Consider the following 12,761-nt stretch of genomic DNA (forward strand, 5'->3'; position numbering starts at 1 on the left):
CTGACCAGGTGAAAGCTATGATCCCTTATTGATGTCACTTGTTAAATCCACTACAATCTTTGTAGATGAAGGGGAGGAGACAAGTTAAAGAAGGATTTTTAAGCCTTGGGACAATTGAGACATGGATTGTGTATGTGTGCCATTTTCCTTTGAACGTGGTATGGTAGTAGGTGCCAGACACACCGGTTTGTGTAAAAAACTGCAATGCTGCTGTGTTTTTCACGCTCAACAGTTTCCCTTGTGTATCAAGAATGGCCAACCACCCAAAGGACATCCAGCCAACTTGACACAACTGTGGCAAGCTTTGGAGTCAACATGGGCCAGCATCCCTGTAGAATGCTTTCGACACATTGTCAAGTCCATGCCCCGACGAATTGAGGCTGTTCTGAAGGCAAAAGGAGGGGGTGCAACTCAATATTAGGAAGGTGTCCTAAATGTTTTGCACACTCAGTGCATATTGGACTGCTGTGCTGCCTGCCTTTCCATTTTCCTGGCTATTGTTCATATCACTGTGCCTTCTCCTTCTCCCCATTCAAGGCAGCACAGAGAGATTAGCACATGTCCATGTGCCTATAATTATAGCTGTAGTCCCTTTCAGTGGATCCTTAAATGATTCGCTTTTACATAAAGCCTGCGCTTGTGAAATACAAGGGCACGACTCCCTCAATTAAAAGAAGGAAAAGTCACTGCTCACTCATTTCACCGCTTTGAAACCTTAATCTGCGGAAAATGGGAGCTGCCTCCCCTTTTCTAATATGAGATCAAAGGAGTTCTGAATAGCATTACACGTTCCTTGCTCGATGTGGGAAGCCGCTTAAATTTTGCATTGTCAAACTGAAAAGCCTGTCATGAGAAGACTGAATGAAAGGTTTTTAGGACACAATATTACCCTCTGTTTTGCTGGTTGGGCACTGATCCTAATGGAATCATAGTTAGTCTCATGACTGCAGTACCCACTTTTGAACAATATCTGTGAATATTATTGCCTTATGACCTATAACTTAATTATAAATCAGGATGGAAAATTCTATACATTAGGAATGTAGTCTATTTCAAGTATGTTATCTAACAAAACCTTTCAATCAAAAATAAGACAATGCTCTTATACCTTGATATATACCATGATATCTATTCAGGTTAAAGGAAGAGAAAATGACAGAAGCTAACCTATTTTTTCAAATATTTTCCCACATGTCAAACTGCAGTTTATTTGACTGTCTAATGTATGCATTTCTATATTTAGATATGTAGTAGGTGTGTTATGTTATATATGTATTTATGACATTTGTCAAGTGAGCCCTCATCCCTAACTACCTTCCGGACGGTGCACAACACGGACTGAAATGTAGTTAGTCTCCGCCTCAATCTGCCACGTTCTCAGCATCTACAGTATCTGAGGCGATATCTCATCTGATCTTATGTTTAGGATAAATAAACCCTCACAGAGGAAGTATCAGATCTAGCCTCTTCCCTTTCAACCCGCCCCCCACACACACACTCACACAGAATGCATGCTTAAACCCTGAATGGCCGAAAGGACCAAAGGGGAGGTGTCGGAATCTGGCACGCATGCTCCAGCAATCTGTGTTTGTCGCTGGCCACTGCAATCCCATCCAACCCTGTGCCTGCTATCTGCAAGGGCACGATGGGGGTAGTGCTTCTGGTGACGACTTTAATGGTCATGATTGGTCCTCACTGTGACGTCTTTATGCATTTTTATATGGAATCACAGCGGCTCAGGCTGCCTCCCCCACGGTTGCTATTTAGGTCTATGTAAATCCTGTGTTTCTGCATGAAATTCCTTTGCACCTCAGGGTGGCGTGTGTGTGTGTGTGTGTGTTTTTCCAAGGTACACACACATGATTTATAAAGCTGTGGTGATGATTGCCATATTGGCTGATTGTCCTTAGATATTTACTGTAGTCGCCCTATGCTCTGGAAATGTTGTCAGTGATGTTGAGGATGTGAAGCTACATTCTAAATGTGAAGGCATTGTGCTAAAGATTAAACCAGACAACATAAATTTGCCCCCCTCCCAATCAGGTGTTTCAGACATACAGGTGTTTCAGTCTAAAGACTAACCCTATCTGAGTGTCTACAGACAGACAGGTGTTTCAGTCTAAAGACTAACCCTATCTGAGTGTCTACAGACATACAGGTGTTTCAGTCTAAAGACTAACCCTATCTGAGTGTCTACAGACAGACAGGTGTTTCAGTCTAAAGACTAACCCTATCTGAGTGTCTACAGACAGACAGGTGTTTCAGTCTAAAGACTAACCCTATCTGAGTGTCTACAGACATACAGGTCAGGTAGTGAAATGAATAGTCAGCATTCACAGTGTCCTTACCTTGTTATTCACTCCTGGGTGGTTTGGTACGTTGGGGATTCCCTTTCATAGCAGCGTGAGGGGGAGAGAACGGTGACATTAACCCTTTCAGTTCATTTCTGAGGTGGAAAGATGTCAGTACCCTGAATACTCTGAAGAGGTGGGCGAAAGGTATAGGTGAGGAGAGATTTGATCGTCAGTGGGTCCATTTCGCAATGGTTGGAAATCACCCCGGAGATGTGGTCTAAGACTTGTTGTTTCGTGTTCTATTCCAGATGAGATTTTTGTCTTCTGTTAGCTGTTGTTATGCCGAGCTTTACACAGCAATGGTCCATCGTCTATCCACATAGTTTTTTTTCCTGTGTAAGCGTCCATAATGTTTTGTGCTTGACAAGAGTCACACACAGTAGGGCTGAGATGTCAATATGTAACAAAGATTTCTACATTTAACTTTTGTTTACACATTTAATGCTGCCAGTATGTCTTGGTATTCCATTAGGGGTTTTGGTTCAATGGGTCACAATTGTGCTTTCAGGAAGATAGATTTTTATTGTCATTGGCCTAGACTTCTGTTTGCCCTGTAAAACATCCACTTTCTACTGAACTCCACGTCTTTTAAACTCCTAAAGGTTTTGTCATTTACGAAAAGTTTGCACAGCTCATTCCCTACTTAAGATATGACTTGCATTTCAGAGTGAGAGAGGGACCAAGATATTGACTGATTGGAAAGTCTGTGGGCGAACGATGAGTTTCCCATTGTGGGCAGGAAGAATGAGATGGAGGACAGCATTTACTGTAGATGTAAACTGGATGTCATGGTGAGAGAATTAATTGGAAAAGAAATTGCACTCAAATACAGTTTATATTTTATTTAACTAGGCAAGTCAGTTAAGAACAAAATCTTATTTACAATGACGGCCTACCTCGGCCAAATCCTAGCAAAGTACGACGCTGGACCAATTGTGCGCCGCCCTGTGGGACTCCCAATCACGGCCTGTTGTGAAACAGCCTGGAGTCGAACCAGGGTCTGTAGTGACGCCTCTCGCACTAAGATGCAGTGCCTTAGACCGCTGCGCCACTCGGGAGCCCAGTTACCTGTATATCAATGTATTCTCAGCATTTTAGGCTGCCATTTCCTTCCATCGCCATCACTCATATTCTTCCTTGCGCTTGCCATTCCTTTACACTACCAGATAGAGTTTGTGATGACTATTTTACAAAAAATGAATTTGTATGTGATTGTCAATTAACTGTAACTAATACATTTGGAAAAGCCTTTATGGGGTTAGCTCAGCACTTTTTTAAATTTGTTCAACAGGAAATTCATAGATTATACTTCCCAAAATTGAACTGGTCTTTTCCCTTTTCCCTGCCAAGGAGGCCTTCATTGCCAACCTCTGATTTCCAGTGTTCTTTGTCCTTGCTTATTATCATCCATGTTTCTCTCCTCAGATTCAGCATAGCCTATCCATGAGTGTGCTTCTGTTGGAGGTGCTCCCACAAGCAGCTGATAGACCTGTTCAGAGAGAATGTGGAAGACTGCGTAGCCGACAGCAGCCCAGGCCTTCCCGGCCAGCCCCTCATACAGGTTAACACAAAGACGCAGGATGGAGTTAATTGATACATTCCTGAGTAAGGTTGCTAGGTAATTGTTGTTGCAAAACGTACACTGGGTTTCTCTTTCCAAGACGTTGTTTGTGAGTTTCCATGTACAGTGAGCTCAGTATAGGGGAAATCCAATTCCTCTGTTTTGGTACAGTGAGATGGAGAGTGGGGCATGTGGTTGTCAGCTATTCTAAGGTACCCTTGTATCACTCACTACTAGATGTCAGAGATTGGGATTCCATTCCGTCATTTACTTCCACATAGAGGGTTTAGGTAATATGTAGAGCGGGGGTGTCAAACTCATTTTAGCCCGCAGGTCGCTTTCGGTCTTCACCGAGGTCTGGATGGCCGCACTTAAAATGTATTATATTTTCTCCTCATAAAAATTTGCAAAAATTATCCTCTATCCCAGGGTTTCCTAAACTCGGGTCCTTGGGATCCCCTGAGTGCACTTTTTTTGTTGCCCTAGCACTACACAGCTGATTCAAATAATCTTGATGATGAGTTGGTTATTTGAATCAGCTTTGTAGTCCTTGGGTAAAAACCAAAACGTGGACCCCAGGACTGAGTTTGGGAAACCCTGCTCTATCCATTGCTTCTAGAATTTCCAATGCTCCCTGATTGTCTAGCTTTCGTTTTGGTTACTGTTAGGAAGCTGTACAGCGTGAAGAGACTGTACATGTAGGTTCATTTTCATTTCTACATAGTTTCCATTTGGTTTTAGTCATTTTCATTTCCATTGAGATTGTTTTTCCCCCCAAAGTTTTTTTTTCTAAACAAAATAATTGAAAGGTTTCCGTATGTTTGACACCTTATTAAGGGAAGAACCCAATGTATAACAGTAGTTAGTCATCCTCTTTTTGTGCGTTGGAATTGCTTGCATGTTTTATTAGCTACTACCCTTTGTCATTAAGCCAGAGGGTGCAATATAATCATTATGTATTTGATGAGAAACTCTGCTTCGCAGAAACTGGTCTGATTCAGGACTTGGTGAGTACTTGACAGATTACCAAAGATGGGGTGATTTACTATACTTTTGGAAAAGCGATGCAGTGATGCTGCAGTCCTTCCACACACCCACAGGACTACCACTCAGGTTGATGTGTAACCTTTTTGTTTGGTTTTGATCTCTATCTGCAACACTGCTGTAACGGTTGCTACTGAAGAAACACAGTGGGCGAGCCACGTCACATACAGTAGAGTGAAATTCCTACTTCAAAAGGTCATCAGTCAAAATGAAGACAGGTAGTCAAATCGGTAGTGGCTAGATAGCCTACATTATGGAGTGCCATGTTGCTAAGTAATAGCTCATACAGTAACTAAACTAAGCCATTTTCTCAGTTCTGCTGGTCATACGTTTTTTGATGATACGTTTTGATGCAGAACGAGATATTTGCGTTTCCCTCTAAGCGAAAACAAGTTGTAATCCAATACATAACAAATCAAAATGTTCTACTTATTATTCATATAATAAAAACATAAAACAAAAAATCCATCTCATGCTAAAGAGATACATTAAGTAACTCCTCCAGTCTCTGTGCTTCTAATTCTTAACTACACAGGATGTCCCTGTGGACTATTCTACTGGCAGGAACAAGTTAAAAGTAGAGAACTCTCATCTGGTTTGAGTCAGAGCCCTGCATTACCAACAGAGTTTAGGCGGTGAGGGTGATTTCTTTAACGTGCAGTACTGTAGGCCTCTTTTGGTTTTGATCGAAGGCCCAAACGGGCCAGGAAATTGGGCTAATCCCAGGTCTGAGAGGCACACGGGGACGTGATCTTAGCGATGGCTCGTGGACTCAACCACATCAAAGAGTCCTGCTCATGGGTAAAGGGGACTGACTGACTGATGAAGGGACGAGCCATGTCTTGAAGTCACTTAGGGAGTTGCTGGAGCTTCAAAGACTCATCGCTGAGCACGCAACAGATACAGAGACGCCGCAGAGAGAGGCGGAGAGAGAGAGATGTGTTCCACAGGGCTGCGGTGGAAACGATGCAGTTCTTATAGCCTTTAGCCGTACCCTCATCCTACTCCTCCTCTGTTCCTCTGGTGATGTAGAGGTTAACCCAGGCCCTGTGTGTCCCCAGGCGCTCTCATTTGTTGACTTCTTCAACCGTAAAAGCCTTGGGTTCATGCATGTTAACATCAGAAGCCTCCTCCCTAAGTTTGCTTTATTCACTGCTTTAGCACACTCCGCCAACTGTGATGTCCTAGCCGTATCTGAATCCTGGCTTAGGAAGTCCACCAAAAATTCTGAAATTTCCATCCCCAATTGCAACATTTTCCGTCAAGACAGAACTGCTAAAGGGGGCGGAATTGCAATCTACTGTAGAGATAGCCTGCAGAGTTCTGTCATACTATCCAGGTCTACGCCCAAACAGTTCGAGCTTCTACTTTTAAAGATCCATCTCTCCAGAAATAAGTCCCTCACTGTTGCTGCTTGCTATAGACTCCCCTCAGCTCCCAGCTGTGCCCTGGACACCATATGTGAATTGATTGCCCCCCATCTATCGTCAGAGTTCGTACTGCTAGGTGACCTAAATTGGGATATGCTTAACACCCGTCCTACAATCTAAGCTAGATGCCCTCAATCTCACACAAATTATCAATGAACCTACCAGGTACAACCCCAAATCCGTAAATGGGCACCCTCATAGATATCATCCTGACCAACTTGCCCTCTAAATACACCTCTGCTGTTTTCAACCAGGATCTCAGCTATCACTGCCTCATTGTCTGCGTCCGTTATGGGTCCGCGGTCAAACAACCACCCCTCATCACTGTCAAATGCTCCCTAAAACACTTCTGCGAGCAGGCCTTTCTAATCGACCTGGTCCGGGTATCCTGGAAGGATATTGACCTAATCCCGTCAGTAGAGGATGACTGGTTGTTCTTTAAAAGTCATTTGCTCACCATCTCACCATCACCTAGCTTCCCTGTGGCTCAGTTGGTAGAGCATGGTGTGTGCAACGCCAGGGTTGTGGGTTTGATTCCCACGGGGGGCCAGTACAAAAAAATTTATGAAATGTATGCATTCACTACTGTAAGTCGCTCTGGATAAGAGTGTCTGCTAAATGACTAAAATGTAAATGTACAATGTTAAATAAGCATGCACCTTTTAAAAAATGTAGAACTAAGAACAGATATAGCCCTTGGTTCACTCCAGACTTGACTGCCCTTGACCAGCACAACAAAACACTGGGGTGTACTGTACTAGCATCGAATAGTCCCCACGATATGCAACTTTTCAGGTAAGTCAGGAACCAATACACACAGTCAGTTAGGAAAGCAAAGGCTAGCTTTTTCAAACAGAAATTTGCATCCTGTAGCACTAATCCCCAAATGTTTTGGGACACTGTAAAGTCCATGGAGAATAAGAGTACCTCCTCCCAGCTGCCCACTGCACTGAGACTAGGAAACACTGTCACCGGTGATAAATCCACAATAATCGAGAATTTTAAGAAGCATTTCTCTACGGCTGGCCATGCTTTCCACCTGGCTAGCCCTACCCCGTCCAACAGCTCTGGACCCCCTGCAGCAACTGGCCCAAGCCCCCCCCCCCCCGCTTCTCCTTCACCCAAATCCAGATCGCAGATGTTCTGAAAGAGCTGCAAAATCTGGATCCCTGCAAATCAGCTGGGCTAGACAATCTGGACCCTCTCTTCCTAAAATTTCTGCCGCCATTGTTGCAACGCCTATTAATAGTCTGTTCAACCTCTCTTTCGTATCGTCTGAGATTCCTAAAGATTGGAAAGCGGCCGCGGTCATCCCCCTCTTCAAAGGGCGAGACACTCTAGACCCAAACTGTTACAGGCCTATATCCATCCTACCCTGCCTTTCTAAAGTCTTCGAAAGCCAAGTGAACAAACAGATCACCGAACAATTTGAATCCCATCGTGCCTTCTCCGCTATGCAATCTGGTTTCCGAGCTGGTCACGGGTGCACCTCAGCCACGCTCAAGGTCCTAAACGATATCATAACTGCCATCGATAAAAGACAGTACTATGCAGCCGTCTTCATCGACCTGGCCAAGGCTTTCGACTCTGTCAGTCACCGTATTCTTATCGGCAAACTCAACAGCCTTGGTTTCTCTAATGACTGCCTCGCCTGGTTCACTAACTACTTCTCAGATAGAGTTCAGTGTGTCAAATCGGAGGGCCTGTTGTCTGGACCTCTGGCAGTCTCTATGGGGGTGCAACAGAGTTCAATTCTTGGGCCGACTCTTTTCTATGTATGTATCAATGATGTCGCTCTTGCTGCTGGTGATTCTTTGATCCACCTCTACGCAGACAACACCATTCTGTATACATCTGGCCCTTCTTTGGACACTGTGTTAACAAACCTCCAAACGAGCTTCAACGCCATACAACTCTCCTTCCGTGGCCTCCAACTGCTCTTAAATGCTAGTAAATCGCATGCATGCTCTTCAACCGATCGCTGCCCGCACCCGCCCGCCCGACTAGCATCACTACTCTGGACGGTTCTGACTTGAATATGTTGACAAATATAAATACCTAGGTGTCTGGCTAGACTCTAAACTCTCCTTCCAGACTCACATTAAGCATCTTCAATCCAAAATTAAATCTAGAATCGGGTTCCTCTTTCGCAACAAAGCCTCCTTCACTCATGCTGCCAAACTTACCCTCGTAAAGCTGACTATCCTACCGATCCTTGACTTCAGCGATGTGATTTACAAATTAACCTCCAACACTCTACTCAGCAAATCCGTTTTGTCACCAAAGCCCCATATACTTCCCACCACTGCGACCTGTATGCTCTTGTTGGGTGGTCCTCGCTACATATTCGTCGCCAAACCCACTGGCTCCAGGTCATCTATAAGTCTTTGCTAGCTATAGCTCCGCCTTATCTCAGCTAACTGGTCACCATAGCAACACGCTCCAGCAGGTATATCTCACTGGTCATCCCCAAAGCCAGCACCCACTTTGGCCGCCTTTCCTTCCAGTTCTCTGCTGCCAATGACTGGAACGAATTGCAAAAGTCACTGAAATTGGAGACTTATATCTCCCTCACTAACTTTAAGCGTCAGCTGTCAGAGCAGCTTACCGATCGCTGCAGCACCCAGCCCATCTGTAAATAGCCCATTCGACCAACTACCTACCTCATCCCCAAATTTGTTTTTGTTTTTCTGCTCTTCTGCACACCAGTATTTCTACTTGCACATCCTCATCTGCACATATATCACTCCAGTGTAAATTGCTAATTTGTAATTACTTTCCCACTATTGGCCTATTTATTGCCTTACCTCCTTACTTAATTTGCAAACACTGTATACAGATTTTTCTATTGTGTTATTGACTGTACGTTTGTTTATCCCATGTGTAACTCTGTTGTTGTTTTTGTCGCACTGCTTTGCTTTACCTTGGCCAGGTCGCAGTTGTAAATGAGAACTTGTTGTCAACTGGCCTACCTGGTTAAATAAAGGTGAAAAAAATAATAATAATCCAATAGGGTGCATGAGAGATTGGCAAGGCTGGGTGGATTATCCTGCTGGGGGAAAGTTAGTAGATCTGGGTGATGTTAATGTTTTACCTGCTGGTTATCATGTTACCTGCTGGTTTTAACCAATGGATATTAAGCAGGATATATCCTTTTCCTTTTGATGAATAAAATTAATTTTAGAGGTTGGCATCGGGAACATTTAATTCTGACATGGCTCAGCTAAAAAGACAGTTCTCTCTCACCTCCCAAGGTTTCATTTTAGTCACACAGTAGTAGGCACATAGAGGATCTGGAAGTAAGGCTTGGCATTTGTTCGTGAGGAATTCATGTATTTGCAGATAGATGAACTCACCATCCTGACCCCCTGTGCTGTGTTCTGGTCTGTTTTGGTCTAGTGTGGTCTGGTCCTCAGGGTACTGAACCTGTCTGAGCTGGTGGCCCGGTGCCCTGACCTGGCCACACTGAAAAAGGTGCTATACTTCCGCCAGAACCAGCTGGTCTATCCGGGCCGCAAGAGTCAGTACAGAACCTTCCAGTATGGATGCAACCAGGTCCTCTCATGGTGAAGATTGACCTGGCCTTGACTGTACAGTACACAATGGATTTGGTGCTGTGTGTGTGTACCTTATTATCACAGTTAACATGGACAAAACTAACGTCAAAGCAAACAGCAGTCCCAGGAAGCCCAAACAAGCAAGGAAAAATTAGCAGCACGCATAATTACTCTGTGTATTTAAAATAACAACAACACTATTCATACGGTAATAGTTTGTCTTAATGAGCATGTCAGGGGTGCGCAACATGATTGGTTAATTGCGATAGGCCAACATGATGCTCTCTGGGTAATTGAAGTCACTTGTGTCGAGCGACTGCGTTGTCATTAATCAGAGGGCAAACAGTAAAGAGAGAGGCACTCTAAAGAAAAGTCATTGTTGTTGATCTGCGTAGGGAAACGCGTCAATAAGCCAGTTCTGTAAGGCCCACTCAATCTACTTTAATGTCATTAACCCAGTCAAATATGGCAGCATTAAATAAAACGCTACTCAAAGGGAATGTATCATTAAGAGATGTTTGATTGGATTCAAGCCAGATTGCTTTGCTAATTTGAATTATAATGCAGGGCTTTCGTTCTAATGAAAGAGAATGGGAGCCATTTTAGACTGTACAGATAAATGCACACTATGCTGAACCGTTCCATGTGGCACACAGAATCTGCAAATGAACGGCACAGCTGTGTGCGTGTGTGTGTGTGTGTGTGTGTGTGTGTGTGTGTGTGTGTGTGTGTGTGTGTGTGTGTGTGTGTGTGTGTGTGTGTGTGTGTGTGTGTGTGTGTGTGTGTGTGTGTGTGTGTGTCACTGACTGTGTGCACCCTCTCCCCCCCCCCCCCCCCAGCTTGGTGGAAGATGTTCAACTCCTCTTTTTTCAACATGGAGTCCTTCCTGTTCTCCATTTCGTCCTTCATGAAGATGATTCTGGACCACAGGCCCAAAGACCTGGACAAGCTCATCTGCCCTTGGGTCGGGTCCTCCACTTCCCCATCCAATCCCCCCATGTCACAAGGTCAGTGTCATCATCCTTGGCTACAGTCATTTGCCTTCTAGGGATAACCAGGCCACTGATTAAAGAAAGCAGAGTTGAGAGAGAGAGCGTTGCAGGCTCCTAATCCAACCCAGAGAGCTGATAGGGTTTGGAAGCATGGTTAATGGCAATCTGACTGACTGGAGAGAAGTTAGTTCTGTAAGAGTCAAGATTAGAAGTGACTACGGAGCTTTAATATCCTGTTTTGTTAAAGCCCATCTATCACTCTCATCCGTACTGTCCTGTGTATATGTTACAGTTGTCGGTGTGACGTTACAGATGTCGGTGTGACGTTACAGATGTCGGTGTGACGTTACGGTTGTCGGTGTGACGTTGCGGTTGTCGGTGTGACGTTACGGATGTCGGTGTGACGTTACAGTTGTCGGTGTGACGTTACAGATGTCGGTGTGACGTTACAGTTGTCGGTGTGACGTTACAGATGTCGGTGTGACGTTACAGATGTCGGTGTGACGTTACTGATGTCGGTGTGACGTTACAGATTGTCGGTGTGACGTTACAGATGTCGGTGTGACGTTACAGATGTCGGTGTGACGTTACAGATGTCGGTGTGACGTTTGTCGGTGTGAAGTTACAGATGTCGGTGTGACGTTACAGATGTCGGTGTGACGTTACAGTTGTCGGTGTGACGTTACAGATGTCGGTGTGACGTTACAGTTGTCGGTGTGACATTACAGTTGTCGGTGTGACGTTTGTCGGTGTGACGTTACAGATGTCGGTGTGACGTTACAGTTGTCGGTGTGACGTTACAGTTGTCGGTGTGACGTTACAGATGTCGGTGTGACGTTACAGATGTCGGTGTGACGTTACAGTTGTCGGTGTGACGTTACAGTTGTCGGTGTGACGTTACAGTTGTCGGTGTGACGTTACAGTTGTCGGTGTGACGTTTGTCGGTGTGACGTTTGTCGGTGTGACGTTTGTCGGTGTGACGTTACAGATGTCGGTGTGAAGTTACAGTTGTCGGTGTGAAGTTACAGTTGTCGGTGTGACGTTACAGTTGTCGGTGTGACGTTACAGATGTCGGTGTGACGTTACATATGTCGGTGTGACGTTACAGTTGTCGGTGTGACGTTACAGTTGTCGGTGTGACGTTACAGTTGTCGGTGTGACGTTACAGTTGTCGGTGTGACGTTTGTCGGTGTGACGTTTGTCGGTGTGACGTTACAGATGTCGGTGTGAAGTTACAGTTGTCGGTGTGAAGTTACAGTTGTCGGTGTGACGTTACAGTTGTCGGTGTGACGTTACAGTTGTCGGTGTGACGTTACAGATGTCGGTGTGACGTTACAGTTGTCGGTGTGACGTTACAGTTGTCGGTGTGACGTTACAGATGTCGGTGTGACGTTACAGATGTCGGTGTGACGTTACAGATGTCGGTGTGACGTTACAGATGTCGGTGTGACGTTACAGTTGTCGGTGTGACGTTACAGATGTCGGTGTTTAGTGGACCTGTCTGAAGTGTTTGGGTGAGATGGTCAGAGGTGAGAACATTTAGAAGGAAACGTTTTTTGTTTGTTATCTCTTTAAGTTCTTCATCAGTGTAAGGAACATAAACTCAGCAAACAAAGAAACGTCACTTTTTCAGGACCCTGTCTTTCAAAGATAATTCGTAAAAATCCAAATAACTTCACAGATTTTCATTGTAAAGGGTTTAAACACTGTTTCCCATGCTTGTTCAATGAACCATAAACAATTAATGAACATGCACCTGTGGAACAGTCGTTAAGACACTAACAGCTTTTAGAGGGTAGGCATTTAAGGTCACAGTTATGAAA

The 12,761-nt window shown here is 44.5% G+C and overlaps 1 protein-coding gene across 1 annotated transcript in view; it reads left to right on the top strand.

Annotated features, from left to right (window-relative positions):
- Positions 1–820: 820 nt before the first annotated feature.
- LOC106582414 (uncharacterized) overlaps positions 821–12,761 on the top strand; it is a 50,212-nt gene continuing 38,271 nt past the window's right edge. The window contains exons 1-2 of the mRNA XM_082967218.1: positions 821–3,972; positions 10,786–10,953. Of these exons, the coding sequence (XP_082823344.1) occupies positions 10,797–10,953 (157 nt within the window). The 5' untranslated portion in view covers positions 821–3,972; positions 10,786–10,796. The remainder of the gene's footprint in view (positions 3,973–10,785; positions 10,954–12,761) is intronic.

Source organism: Salmo salar, chromosome 21, assembly GCF_965601325.2.
Source record: "Salmo salar chromosome 21, fSalSal1, whole genome shotgun sequence".
NCBI lineage: Eukaryota > Metazoa > Chordata > Actinopteri > Salmoniformes > Salmonidae > Salmo > Salmo salar.